The sequence below is a fragment of the Neopelma chrysocephalum genome, unplaced genomic scaffold (assembly GCF_003984885.1).
Source record: "Neopelma chrysocephalum unplaced genomic scaffold, ASM398488v2 Primary Assembly neopelma1_67, whole genome shotgun sequence".
In the NCBI taxonomy this organism is placed as follows: domain Eukaryota; kingdom Metazoa; phylum Chordata; class Aves; order Passeriformes; family Pipridae; genus Neopelma; species Neopelma chrysocephalum.
Window position 1 is genome coordinate 1,083,779 of NW_020897726.1, and position 15,241 is coordinate 1,099,019.

The 15,241-nt window shown below is 39.6% G+C and overlaps 1 protein-coding gene across 3 annotated transcripts in view; it reads left to right on the forward strand.

The window, feature by feature from the left end:
- The first annotated feature begins 10,548 nt into the window (after nt 1–10,548).
- The window catches only part of LOC113968277 (pituitary tumor-transforming gene 1 protein-interacting protein-like), a 30,027-nt gene continuing 25,334 nt past the window's right edge, over nt 10,549–15,241 (forward strand). For all 3 annotated transcript variants that reach the window (XR_003534467.1, XM_027684699.1, XM_027684700.1), the window contains exons 1-2: nt 10,549–10,686; nt 15,114–15,166. Coding sequence is in view for 2 of the 3 variants with exons in the window: in XM_027684699.1 (XP_027540500.1) it covers nt 10,581–10,686; nt 15,114–15,166 (159 nt within the window). In the remaining variant the exon portion in view is untranslated. The remainder of the gene's footprint in view (nt 10,687–15,113; nt 15,167–15,241) is intronic.

Genomic DNA, 15,241 nt, shown 5'->3' on the forward strand with positions numbered 1-15,241 from the left:
TTTGTTCCACTGCTGCATCAGTATTCATCAAGAGGGACATACAGAAGCCTCATCAGAGGGTAAGAAGGTAGTTTCTAATGTCAAAACTGCTTTTTATCTGCATTCCAAACCGTCAATTTGCGTATTCAGGTATTAGACTCCTAGGTATGGGAGCTTTGTCTTTTGGGTGTGGCAGCTGCAAGGAGATGTAAAGGCTGAGCGCAGGGCAGCAGCAGTTGTGGTGAGCTGTAGGGTAGGAGTGATTGACTGTTTTGAGGAGAGAGAACAGACAGCTGGACTTCAAGAGTAATTAAAGCTCTAAGTATCTGAATAAGCTTTCCTCAGCACCAGACTCCCAGAAGGTTATAAGCGAACTCTGAAAACACAGCATTAAAAGTACTGCCCAAGCAGTACTTGGGGACTTGGGGACCACAGATGTTGACCGAATGCTCAGCACCACTTCCTAGCTATATGCCATCCCAGAAGATGGTGTTTAGCCACCACTGCCAAGGCTGGCATTTTAGCACCAAAGCCCAGTGCTCTTCAGTCTCTCTCTGATCTCACCACCCCAAATTACAGACCTTCCACCAATCAGAGGGGTCTGTAACCATTGATATTACACTAGTTTTCTTCCCAAAGCCACAACATATGTATAAATAAATATTTAAGATCACTTAAAAATTCACATTGGAGTTTAAATAAATACTAGCAGTTATGTCAAAAATAAGTTGTTTCCTAAACCAGGTCCTGGTACTGCAGACACTTTCCAACCTACTATTCAAAAGACTTCAGCATGTGCTTTTTTTTTTTAATGGACTTAAACAGATGTAAATATATTCTGCTACCGGAAGATGAAATCATGTCTTAATGCTCCTTTTGCATCTTCTCTGCTTATTTAGTTTTCAGCCCCCTGGGTGGCTAATCTAGTCTGCCTCCTGGTCACAAGCACAACTGCCAACACAAATCTGAGTGGAAGTAGAAGGGCAAGATGGCAGCTTTAGGTTGATTCTCTGTGATGCCTTACTTTGATGCCTTTGTTTTCTCACTTAATGAGCAATTTGCATAAGAAAGAGTCTGTTAATTTGAAAATTTTTTAAAGTGGTTTGTGTTTAGTAATTGTAGAAGCTGTTGAAAAATGCTGCATTTGGAGAAAAATGTTGAACATCTATTAGCAAGACAAAAAAATCATGTTTCAAAACATTTCAAAGTTTGTTCCCTTTCATTTTATCCTAATTCACTTAGAAAAAGATGGTATGGCAAGGAAAAGAGGCAGTGAAGCACAAAAAAAAGTTGACTTTCTGAATTTGAAGATTAGATTCTTTAGAGTATATATGTATGAAGAAAACTGCTCATGATATTAGTAAGAAAAGAGGTATTTTTTAATCAATTAATAGTGCCAGATATTAAGATATATGGATTAGCTTATAGGTTGTATGGGAATGGTTTAGTGTTATCTGTAGAGACTCAGCACCAGGGGTTACTATTATTTCACTGTTTTGATTCTAATCAAGTCAGGAACAATAAAATGCTCAGGTTCTTTCTACTGTTGTGCTAATATATTCTACAGACAGGTTGTTTCCTGGCAAAAGTATCATCTTGGGAAGCAGCTGAAAAGTAATTGCATTCTCACAAAACGGGATGAGTGGAGGGCATGTTTTTACAGTACAGCTTCAGATCAATCAGACTGCACAAATTTAGCTGCCTTCTGTTGCTGACTATTCTGCTTGATTAAATTATACATCTCCCAGGGAAGGCCTTGAGAATAACAAGCCCAGTCATCAAAAAAACATTCACCTTTCTGCTCTTCGTTAGGCTTGTGATGCAGGCACTTTCAGGTCTAACTTGCTATCTGCAACTCGGACTAAATGCTGTTGACCTCCTCAGCTGCAGGGGTGAGGACATCTCCCTTGCAAATAATTGGGAGAGTCAGCCTAACAGCTGGGAAAGAGCTGGCTCTGCAAGCTTGGTGGCACACCGGCAGCCACAACACGTGAGCTTTCCGGCACTGCAGCTTAGCAAATAGCAAGGTGTTGGTGGGGCTTTCAGCAGTTCTTGTGTCAGCCGCTGCTGAGTTATGGAGTTCGTCGCTCATTAAGGTACATCAGTTCCAGTTGGTTTGCATGTACGCTCTCAAATGCCATGTGGCTGCCCCTTAATTAGCCAAGGAGTTATGAGAACCTTGAGAACCACTAATCTTGATGGCTGATGCCTCACTTGAGAAGTCCTCTGAGAGCTGTAATTCTCTCTGGCTTTCAGTGCTAATCTGCTTAGAGCTGCTATAGAAGATCTTGAACACTGGGCAGAACAGAATTTGCTTGGAGTAGATTTCACTACTCACGGTAAGATTCAAACACATCACAAGGACTTCTTGGTTTAAAACACAGGTAAAGAACTCAAAAAGGTCTTATTAGATAGATAAAATGAAAACAACATAATTTGATGAAATATGCCCCTGAGCTGCTTGTGTATGCATGGTAAAGTACTAAAATGCTGCAGCTTTCATTTGATTCTCAAGTCAGCCAAGTAAATTACCTTTTCTTTAGAAGAAATATTGCATTTGACAGTTTCTGTCCTTAGAAAATTGTCCTTTTCTTCTAAGAACCTTTCTGTACATCATACCTCTCTGTTTCATGGATGGCCTCATGCCCAAAACAATTCCAGGGTCCTTTGCCTGCTTTCCTAGCATGGCCAAGTCAGTTCTCTGGGTTCAGATGTCCACAGCAGCCCTCAAGGAAGTATATTTTACAAGACAATATCTCAAATGACACCTCATTATTTTTGCAGGGCACCAGAGATGCCATGAGGGGCTGTAGAAGCTCCTGTATGGTTTGTCATAGGTAACACAGCCTATGACTGGATTTGCTTGAATGTTATTGTAAATTAGCAAACTAAAATTGATCATGCTTCCTGGGTTGGTTCCGGAAATTATTTTTTCTCACAGCTTTTTTTACAATGTTTTGCATTTCATTTTGTTATTGATAATCCTCTACTGTAGTAATTTAACACATTTTCTTGGCTTTATTTCTGGCCCCGCTGTCACTTCTGTCTCCTAAGAGGAATAAACACAAGTTCCTAATGGCAGAAAGCTATTAATTTGTTTTCTTGAGCTCTTAAAGTTTCCTCTATGCTTTGAAATTACTATTATATTCCTGAAAATAATGCCTGTGGCCAACCACTATGCCTGTTGTGTCTCTTGTCACTTATCCAAAGTGCACAATTGTAACTGAACATAAGAAGGGAAGATGTAGCAGAAGGCAGGACTTCCTTGTCCAATGGCACAAACATGGAGGAAAAAAAATCAGAAATTTGGACATCAGGTTTAAATTGAAAATCCCCATTCAGTATATGATCCACCCATAAACAAATCTGTCACCCACTGTCTAGAAAGAAATGATCTGTAAATCAAAGCAAGGATTCGATCAGAGTTGTTTTGAAAATGTTTGGTGTAAAAGCAGGCATTTGTAAACTCCCAGATTCCCAACATCCCAGTTCTGTAGCACAAGCACAAGCAGGGAGATTTGGACAGGATGCTGTGTTCACTGGAACATTTGTAATGCTACTACCTTCTGAAAGTTCTCTGCTTTGGGTAATACAAGTGAGTCTATATTGTGAAATTAAGGAGGGTAATCAACACTATCTTCTCTGTATCTGAACTTCTTCAAAGGAGCAAGACATAAGTACTTGACACAGTCAAGATTCCAGGTGAAGTAATTCTGGGATGTGTGCTGGAATGATGATACATTCCTATTTTTAAATATGGGAATTTTATACTGCATATGAAAAAAAGAATAAAAGGTTCCTTTTCTGTGATGGTGTAGAACTGGTATTGCACAAAATTGCTGGACAATAACTAGACACAAATACAATTTCTTACTTAGCCTTAAATTAGCCTTAGATCAAAGCTTCAGCAGGATGTTTTGGTATTAGGATTCTTCAATTACTTAAATTGATTCAAGGAGCAAATTATATTAGCACTTTATATAGAAAATACTCAGAACAGAAATATATGAGAGCTCAGTACTACAGTCTTTGCATAGCTATATGGCATTTTGAACCAAATCCAAGTCTGCAGCAGGGGGGAGAAAAGTTGAAGTGCTGACAAGCCAGGAAATACACAGTATTAAGAAAAAGATCCAATGTCCAACTGAAATAGTCTGTTAACTCATATGATATAGATTGTGAAATGCCAAGAGAAAATCTGGTCCCCTTACAGTTTAGAAAATGGACTAAATAAGAGCAGCTGTGTGGGTAAATAATTATCCCATTCTTTGGCATTAAATTGTTAGCTGATTTTTACCAGTTTTTGACAACAGAAGTCTTTCTGTTGTTAAAGCCTGGGAAATAAGAGCCAAGGGATATTTTCTGTCAGTTTGTAAGCCAATAGCTTAATTCAAGTGGAGTTACTAATTTCTGGAATGCAACAGAATCCTTCTTTTATTGGGCTGATCCATTTTGTGACTCTCCCATTTACCCTACCCCAACTGACTGTAGCTCTACAATGTCTCTCTTGCCTCAGCTATGACTGAGGCAAGACTTAATGAGGCAAAGCCAATGATAAATACAAAACAGGCAATTAAGTCTCATTACATTAATTCATTCTGAGGAAAAAGAGCAGAATCTTGGAAACAGATTTCTCTAGAGATCAACAGCAATTTTAAACAGCACAAAGAAAACAGCGTGATCTGTGTGGCATTGTAGCCATGTTCCCAGGCCTGGTTAAACCTCAAGACAGACCCACATGAAATCACGAGTTGCCTCTCTTATTTCAAAGGTGGATTAATGCTGTTCTGCATGGTTTTCAATTACAGAGGTGCTGTGGCAAGAGCTGTGGTATTTAAGTTTTGTGTGAGACAGATGAAAGTCAAGTCATCCTTTAGTTATAATTGTGGTGTAACTGGTTCTTAGGGGTGTCCCTGTGTGCACACTCAGTGCCCCAAACTCATTAACTCCCTGGATCGTCCAGGAACTCCACAGTTAGTGCCTGCACAGAAGAGACAACTGAGCAAACATAAGGTGACAGACTCTGCTCCTCACCACCTCCACAATAAAGGATCTGACTACTGTGAGAGATCTGCAGATGGGGATTTCAGACAGTCCTAAGGGTTCCTCCCAAGGAGCTCCTGCTGTCTCAAGACAAATTTCTACACCTAAAATTGTCACATAACATCCTGGGTAAAGACTCTAGCTTTTCCAGAGCCTCCTGGTGGTTCCTGCTGCAGCACTGACTGGCTTGCATGCAGACAGGATGCTTGTAAACTGTAGAAACTGTTCCTTTAGATGTAAAAATGGTCACACAGGACAATCTTTTTGCACACAGTTAATGCAGAACGATGCTTTAGTTTAAAATAATCTACAACAATGGATTATGCACATGCTGAATTAGTCACACAGGAGCCAGCTGGCATGTGAAAATTGAGCAAAGAAGCAGCTGGGGGAGTCTCCTCTGATCCAGCAACTCCTGTCGCTACCCGGACTGCAACCAACCATCCTGTTTAGGAGATCTGAGCAATATCCCTGTGCCAAGGCCCCAGACATTATTTTTCTTGAACACTCCGTCCATTTTTTGTACAACACTGCTCAGCCAAAAAACAAATCAACCCTGCCATCAAAGAAATGCTGCATTTAAAAATTAGTCTTTGCCTAAGTCCAATGCTTTTCAAAATAAATTAGTTAGCCCTGTTAAGAGTCATCAGTTCAGTACAAGATATATTAGGAAATTCATCATTCTGTCTTGTTTGAAATATTAGAGAGGGGTAAATGTTAACAGCTGTTTATGCACTGTCAGATTTGACTGAAATACAAGTTTTGAAGCACCTGGCTTGTCATTTTGGTCACAGTAGTACTACAATAAATCTAAAAATAGACTATAATTCAATTTGACTGCAATTCAGCACTATTAACCATTCTTCAGAATCGTGCACATAGAGCTATTCACAACTATTCTTTTTCAAAAAAACTTCCCATGTAACAGGAGCTGAGAAAATTAGAAGGCAAAAATATCCACTATATGCCTTTTTTGGTGAGGCTAATATTTTTATCACTCAGTATAACCACAAGATAATTCAGTAATTATGCAGATACACTTTTGAAAAGTATGTTTATTCCCTAAATATTAAGTGAGTGGTCACCTGAGTACAATGCAATGAAAACCAAAGAAAATCAGCTGCTACCACCACCCGTAGCAGAGACACTGATCTGATCCTGTATATTCCCCTAGGTTACTTCTTTACAAGTGAAAACTCACCGTGGGTGCAAATCTTATTTCCGTGACAGCAGAAGCCCCCATCTATTGAGAAGACTGATTTACTTTAACTGTCCCAGTAGTATTCTGCTGATCACGTCTGAATTTATTAAGACCATTTAGCAGCCAATTTAATCTCCTGTTTAATCTCAGGGTTTGCCTGAAAGATGAAAATGGGCCATGGCATTTATAGCAAAACCACAAACCCCTTGAATAAACTGCATTGCTCTGATCCCTGCAAATATCTGCTATCTGTGTGTTTGCAGGACTGATTCTAATTTGTTTATGATACTTAAACCTTCTAATCATTCAGATCTCTAGGAATTCTGTTTCAGCAAAGATGATTTATGGAAGAGTGGTTATTATAAGGCAGAAGGTGAATATTGACCAGGAAGATCTAATTTTCTTTATCTGACCTTGAGAAATAGCCTGAACTCATGGCTGCACATTTTCCTCCATAAAATGGTATTATTAATAATTTTAATTTTAGAAAGATAGTTGTAGAAGCCATTTTATTAAAGTCTGAATACACACTTAAGAAGACTATATGAAGGTGCACATTCTTATACCCTGTAGGTATTTAATCAGTTAGTACTTTGTTAAAGTACTAGACTGCACATGTACCCTCTTGCATGACTTCAGGGAAGCCATGAAGCCTTAACATGAAGCCAACGTACATTTAAGCTGGTCCTGCAGAAATTGATTCCTGAGAAATCAAAGAAACAAAACCCTCTGGGGTACAATTTCTCCTCTGCTATGCCAGCACAAAAATTTGGTACCATGCACAGTGAGCCACATAGGGTATCACTGATCTCACTGAAAAACTAACTTCCACATGCATAAGTTCACTGTAGGCATGCAGGTACATTTATCTTCATATACCACAGTGGTTTTCAGATACAAGAACAAATATTCAGGGACAGAGAAGTACAGACTGATTGTTTTGGAAACACTGATCTAATTACACATCAAACCGCAACCTGAAGACACATTCATGCTCCAGCCAGCCACAAACTAAAACAAACTCTTTGAACAATGTATTGCTGTAGCAAAATATCTTTTACCAGGACCTACGTTCATAAGCCCAACACAGGAAAAAAAGAAGTGACAATTTAATCACTTTTATGACTTATCAGCTGAATTATTTAAGCATATTGCAATCAGGCAAGCTGGGTAAACTCAGTCACAGTGATGAAGTAACACTGTCATTAAGGGAATCAACTGAACACACAGAGACTTTGTAACCCATATAATCACCTTTGAGATTGTTAGTGCCAGTAAGGATGAAAAATAAATGAGCTAAAAAAAGAAGACAAGATTCTGTCAGCCCAATCTGTTCTTTGTTCATCTACCCAGGGAATGGCTCATTCAGCTGTTCTATCACTATGGAGGAGCTGGAGCAGAGAGGAGGAAAAGGGGCCAAAGGTGATGTTGAAAATGCATGAGTAGAAAAAAACTGTTCAAAAAACCAGGCAAAATCTACAGAGCACACAAAAATCCTTGTAATTTGAAATGCACATGGAATTATGACAGAAAAAAGCAAAAACTGTTTTAAGTTCTGAGATTTTACGTTTGTTTGCAATCTTACTATATACAGCTTGTTCCAAACCCAGTTTCTTGGTAGATCACTTTTTCTTGTCATCTACACTCCATTTCCTGGGAATTTATGTCTGCTGAGGGAGTGGCTACCTAACCAAGAAAAAACGTGTTTCATTACTATAGAAACAGTTATTGTGAGAGAATTACCACAGCTGTTCATAAATTGTATTAATGTTTTCTTCCCCCAGAGGAATAACAAAGCTAAATCAAAGAAGATGGATATAACCATACTTCCGAAGAGCTCTCAGCAAATTCTATTTTTCTCCCTCTCTCCCATAACACTCGGCTCCAGCTAAAAGATACTTCCTCTAACATAACCATGCCAGAGGCACCTCAAGGAAAAATTACAAAATCTGGCTTGGAATTTGAGCTGTTTTATGAGAAGCTGTTCTTCACTGAATACATAAAACCATCCAATTCTAAGATATAAAAAATTAGCTAGAGGACTTCCCCTTTGCCTCAAACATAATTCAGTAAAATCATGTTGAATATAACATAAGCTCCAAAGAAAAAGAAAATTAATAAGAACAGACATATAAAGTCATTTCAAGGACACTTTTAGCTCAGTATCTCGCCTAGAATGGCAGTGAACAACAGATGCCTAAGGAAGAATGTCAGAATAAAGCAGTCATATAATGCATCTTCCTCAGCAATTGCACACAGCTTCTGGCAGTGTGGTTCAGGGACTTTCTGAACCAGAGGTAATATCTTGGTATTTAATAACTGTTAACAGACATATTCATGGAAAAAAATTCCTGACTTTTGGCCTAACCTGAACTTGTAGTGTCCTTAATATCCAAATACGGAGTTTCACAATTTTAAGCTCTTTATTTTCTTCTAAGTACTTTTTTTTTTCAATCTTCTACTTGATAATTGTGTTCAATGCCCTTCAGGTCTTGTATTAGAAAGAAGTCCTCCTGTGTTCACTTTTTCTGTGCCACTCATGACTTTATACATCTCTGTCATATGCCTCCGTAGCTATGATCTATTGAATTAATATAATAATATATTGTATACAAAATTATATATTGTAAACAGTTCCTTGTCTTTGGTAGTCTTTGTCACTTGTGTGTCTCTGGCATTCCAAGAGCACATTCCAAGTGACTTCAAGAAACAAGAAAAAAAGAAGGTTTTCAAAGCATAAAGATTTATAGATTTGAACACGTGGTAAAACCTGGCAAAAGATGTCCCTGCTCATTGTAGGGGAGTGGGACTAGATGACCTTTAAAGGTCCCTTCCAACCCAAACCATTCAACGATCCTGCCACCTGAAGCAGGCTAAGTCACAAAGAAGTATTGTCCTACATTAACCTCAGGTAAAAAACATCTTTGTGTCCATATGGCCTATATATTCACGCTTTTGGTTTTATTTTTCTAACATCCCTGAAAACCAAGAAGCAGGGACTCTAAACCTGCTGCAAAAAAATCAAAAGATGACATAGACAAAATTAAATGTATATAACTTTTTAATGCATGGGTTGAAACTTAAGGTAAGGGCACCTTAGTTGGGTTCAATCCCTTCAATTTTACACGCTGGCCTAAGCCACCAAAGTTAATAGCAGTTGTCATAATTCCCTCTGAACTTTTTCCTGGAGCTACTCATCTCTTACTTGTGGGATTTTAGGGAGATTAATCTCTGCAGTAAGGTGAATCAGGTGTCTAAAGATAGATAGGATGGCAAGGTCAACCACTGTGAAGAACATTCCTCTTATTCCTTGTAATAACTCAAGTGTATTTGCAAAAGCATCTGAAATAGCTCAGATCTGCTTTCTCTATACCAACAAACCAACTCCAATACTTTCAAGAGCAACAATGGTCTTAGTACACAAGACTAATAAAAATGGCCTAAATAGAAGAGAGGGAGTGTTTGAGAAAGGTGGTCACAAGTAGCTAGAGTCACCACTGACTGAACAATGCCATATTTGGAGGGAGCGTTTGCTTCCCACTCGGAGCAGAATCTTTGAGCACTAACAAATCCTACACCAGTACTTTGGTTATTGATAGCCCAATATCAAACTTCCCACGGTCACAGTGTTCAAAGTTCAGCTATGGGATCGTTTAATTAAAGCAAGGTTGGCTGTCCCAGCATGGCAAGGTATCTCACTTTGTGGGCCATTAAGGATTTGATTCAGTGCCTAAACACAGTTGTCTAGGGCTGCTGAGATGCCCAAAATGTCCTATGTGTCCTTACCCTGCCATCTCAGAGGGTTTGGGGGCTGTTTCTTTTGTTCCTGTGCTATAACTTGCAGCCTGATCTGGGTGTTCTGTACACCCTTGGGCATTTCAAAGAGTGTTAAATGCTTCCGTAAGGCCCTAAGAGGTGTGTCACTGTGTACAACCAACAACTCATTAGTCTTTTTAAATTGAAAGGTCACGGCAAATTTTAAGTTTGTCCCCATCTCTTTATTCTCTTCTCTGGTAGCCCTGGCTTGGGGATGTCTTTGCTGGCTCTGGCAGCCTGCTGGCCCATCCTCAATGAGGAACGACACAAGCAAGCAGGAGCCGGGGCTCAGGATCCTCGCCACCTCCTCGCCCTCACAGGCACCGCAGAGTTAACACTGCAAAGGGAGGAAGAGTGTCACATCCAAAGAACACGCCTCGAGAGAGAGAAAAAGGCCCGGTGTACCGCTCAACCGGCCTACAGCGACTGCAGGTGAGCGGCCGCTCGCCCCGCGCCGGGCCCGCCCCGCTCCGCCCCGCGGGGCTCCGGCGCCTGCGCGGGGCCGGGCGCGGAGCGAGCCCGGTCCCGACTCATCCCGGCGATGGAGGCGCGGCGGTGGCCGCTGTGGTTGCAGGGCCTGGCGCTGCTCTGGGGCCGAGCCGCGATGGGGCTGGCGCAGAGCCCCACCGGGGCTCCGCCGGCGCTGGGTAAGGCGAGGCGGGCAGCACGGGAGCGCGGGGTTCTCTTCCTTTCCCTTCCCTTTCGTTCTCTTCCTTTCTCTTCCCTTGCGCCCCGCAGGGGGTGCGGCCGTAGGGCCTTCCCGGGCGGGTGTGCCCGCGGTCAGCGCTCGGCCCTGATCGGGGCACGGCGGGGGACGGCCCTGGGCCTGCTGGGGCCCAGCACTGCCCGGAGCCTTCGGGAGAGCTGGGAGAGCTGGGGGAGCCCGGGGCTCGCCGTGGGGCTCCTGCCCCGACCCGGAGCTGATTCCGTGGGGCGGGGGGAACAGCCCGCTCCCGGCCGAAGGACAGGTCGATGGCGCTGGGGTTTGCCGGCCTGCGGGGGTGTCGGGAGCTTTGCTGCTCGGGGGCGGCAGTCACAGAGTCCCAGGATGAGTCAGGGTGGAAGGGACCGCAGTGGGTCATCTGGTCCAACCTCCCTGCTCAAGCAGGGTCATCCAGGAGCACACAGTCGCCTAGGTATGCTCAGTCCTGGATGGTGAGGAGGAACGTGGCTTGGAAGGAGAAGCTGATGGAGATGCTCTTCCCACCCTGTTCTGTTGAAATCGTTTATGTCAGAGCTGCTTTATAGCTGCTTTTGGCAGGCAGTTGGTGAAGCTCAGCCTCAGATTTGGTTGCTGCTCACAGATGTGACCACAAAGGTGCACGTTGGGTTAGTTGGCATTAAATTAGGGTATCTCAAGTGGACCTTGATGTGTGTGTCTAGACTCCGGTTTGAGATGTTTAATTGCTTTTAGAGAAGGTTTATACTCGAAAAGGGTGTCTCCAGCTTTGAGAGACAACTAACTTGAAGCAGCACAGAAAGGGAGCTGTCAGTGTTCCTCAGCTGTTAGAGAGGAAGTAACAAAAGGTAAACCTATCAACAGCTGCAAGTTAATCAGCTTCTTTCTAGTAGTTCTGAGAAATGTAAGCAAAACCAAAGATTGAGTTTGAAGTCAAAACCTTTGTCGAATTCATAGTGGGATTCCTTATGGATTCTCTAGGAAGAAGCTTTAATGTATTATTGTTCTTACAGGAGTATAGGAATTTGCTCTTGACAGGTTGGTTGTTATGGAGAAGGAGCAGGATATTACACAGAAAGATGTGGGTGACCTTTATGGAATAAATATTAGAAATATGTTTGAAGTGGAAAAAAAAGAGGTAGATTGTTATGCCATATGACTATTATGTATTATTCTAATCTTAAATTGAAACAGTTGGAAAAAAGTAGGGAGGTAGGCTTGTTGACTGTCAGATCCACATCAGTTACTGAAGGGATGCTCTCCTGAAGACAGAGAAGACAGTTCTGTGGTAGTCTTGCAAAACTGTGGGACCTTGTATGCCATCCTGCTAAATATTCCACCAGTTCAGCACCTATGTTCAACAGGGCTGGACTGGCATAAAGCAGGACTACAAAGGGTGTATTGTTCCCCATTTCAGAAAATACCAAGAAGAGTATGGCTTTAATTGCTGGAGCAGAAGGAAGCTTGAGGGAGAAGGTACTTGTGTACCAGAAAGAGGGAACAACTGTTTTACGTTGAGGAGTAGTGGTGTCCTAAGAAAGGAGACAGAGATGACATTAAAATAAACAAGCTGTGAATAAGCTTAATGTAGATGTTGAAAGGTTTTTGGCTGTCTGAGCAGTTGTGTTGTTTAGTTTTAGTGGGATGGTAAGAGGTATCACCCCTAATTCCTCACTGATCTTAAGGGTGTACAGCAGTCATCAGTCCTTGTATGTGCTGTGTAGACTTCTGTCTTCCTGGAGAGAAAAAAACAAACCAAAAAATCCCAATGTTGCATATACTACCTTCGTGCGTAAATACATATTGGGAAGGGGAAAAAGCTGTTCTTAAGCAAAATAGAGTTTTATTGTCAGTGCTGTTCTATTTTGCCTGTATTTGGTGGAGGAACAGCCTTTGTTCTGTGTTTTTATCCTCGTCCATGAGTATGTCTCTTAAAAAAAGTAAGATCATACAGATAATTAGTGTATAGTTAACTTAGTACAATTCCTGTATGGCTGGGCAGCATTTTAGTTGTAATTAAAAAATAAAAGTGCATGGACAGTAATAGCTTTTACTTATCATGTGTGAATATAATCTTCATACCACTACACTTCACTCTGTACAAGGTGTTGCACTAAACTATTTTGGTAAAAATTGCATTTGTCAAAATAATGCTTCCACTACTTAGTAAACCAGTCTTAGTGTGTAAAAATGATTTCTCATTTTATTGTATGTTAGGTCATTAAAGCTGATGTTACATGGCAGTATAGAAGGAATTACTATGTTTGAAAAATATTGTTTAAAATACATTGTGAATTATTGTTGATAGTGATAGTATGGTTTACATTTATCTTTTTCCCCAATACCGATAATACAGTATACCCTTGAAATGCTAGAGGGAGAATGTCAACTTCATATATGTTTGAATGTAAAACAATAATTCAAAGTTATTTTTGTTTAATGTGCTGATGCACATAGTGCTTTAGCAAGGTAGATTGGAGGGGACGGCTGTGTTTTTCCTTTTCAGTTTGAGAGACATTTTATTCTATCTTCTCTTGTGGAGAACACTGTAACTGGAGGGAAATTTATATATCTTTGTAAGTGATGTGATTTGGAGAAATATATAAAGCAGAATGAAAAATTTTTGTTTTCTGTCACTTATAGTAATGTTAAATTTGATAACAGTGGTATATAAAGTTGTTTTTATTTTTGAAATATGTATTGTGATATGTTTGGAAGTATTTTTGCTAAGACTTATACTGTTCTTTAGACTTCTAGAATTTATGTTTAATCTAATTTTTTTTAACAGTTTATGCCTCCATCTTTTGATTATATGTCTGTAGAGCTTATCTGCTATAATATGGCAATAGGAAGGCATAAAAAAGAAACAGTATGAAAAGTTTGATAAAAATCCAAGGAATATTTCTTCACTTTGCTGTAGATTACTCAGGTACTGAAAATGTAACCTAAATCTCATTTTAGAAATCTAAGTCTAACCTAAATCTTGTTTGGTGTACTTGCATGTTTCTGACAGTGCTTCGCTAATTCGTGTTTAGAAAGCTAGTTTGTTTGGGTGTTTTAAATCTTAAATTGAAAATGTAATTAAGCATTTTTATAATAAGTATGGTGGTACTTCATGTGGAATAATCCCATTTGAAAATTTTTAAGTTTAAACTGAGAACTGTTTCTAAAGCTGCTTTTCGTGTTGTTTTTCCATGAATTGGTATATTGGCCTTACACTGAAGCTGTTAATTGGTACTGGTAACAATTTAATTGGTACCAGATAAAGTAGTAGGGTGTTTTTCTCTACAAAAATATTAATTAAAGCTGAATATACTAGTATATAAAATACATTTAATGTTAGGAATTAGTACCAGAAAGATATAATATTGAATTATGAAAAGAAAATATTGAAATATAGAGTTGTCTCACAAGTAAATAACTTAGGTCAAATTGATAACTGCTTGTGACTAATGCAGTTTTTCATTAAAGCTATAATTGAATTCCCGTTTTGGAGATATCTTCCCCTTGTATATGTGATATTTATAGAAATAATAAAAAGTTTGTTTCATTAAATAGTATAAAAATTATCATAGGAACTACAGTTACTGGAAGAAAAATCCAGGGTCAGACCAGAAGAGACTCCCACTCATCTTTTGAGTAGTTCATCTAGGTCAAGACTTTGGCATGTATGTGGTCCTGTGGGCAACAAGTTATATCTGAGTTATGGATAAAAAAAGACTGGTCTTAAGATGATAAACATGCAGTACTTCTACATGAAGTAAATGTGAACACCAGTAAATATATTTTTTTTTTTTTTACATCCAAAGAGAATGTGCGTTAAGTGCTTCCATGTCACTTGTCTTTTCAAACTTCTGTTAAAGGTCTTGTTGAATACTTGCAAATTAACTTGTGTCCTATGTTTGGAAGTGGGGTTTTTTTGTTATTTAAAATCATGTTATTTGGAGAGCTTTATCTTTTAAAAACTTTTCCCCCAGAAGAAAGGTTAATATCTATGGCTGGGAATCAACCCTAGACAAGGGTCAGCTTTTGCAAAGGTTCCAAACCTGCAAAATTTAGAATGTTCCCTAAATTGAAGTGTGGAAGTCCTAGAACTTCAGCAAAGATACAGGGAGGGTTTTGGGTTAAATCTCCTGTATTGTCCTTAGAGAAAAAAAATTGAAGTTAAAGGTAACCTTGAGTTGTTTCCCTGTATCAGAGGTCAAATTTAAATGTTTTGTATCTGTGTTTCCTGCAGTTCTCCTGGAATGGAATTACTGAGATTTCATTACGTCTTTCAAAATTGTTGCTTGTATCTAGAACCAGAAAAAAGAAAATGACAAATGTTATGATAAATGCTTGTGGAATAAAAATAAATATATAATCTCTGTGTGTTTGTTTGTTTGTTTTTTCTAGCATGTTCAGCATTTTCCCAGAAGTCCTGTGATGAATGTCTAAAAAATGTTTCGGTAAGATTTTTAACATCTTTTTTGATTGATGAAAATTTCCACTTCATATGAAATCAAATTGTTGAGGTTATTTTG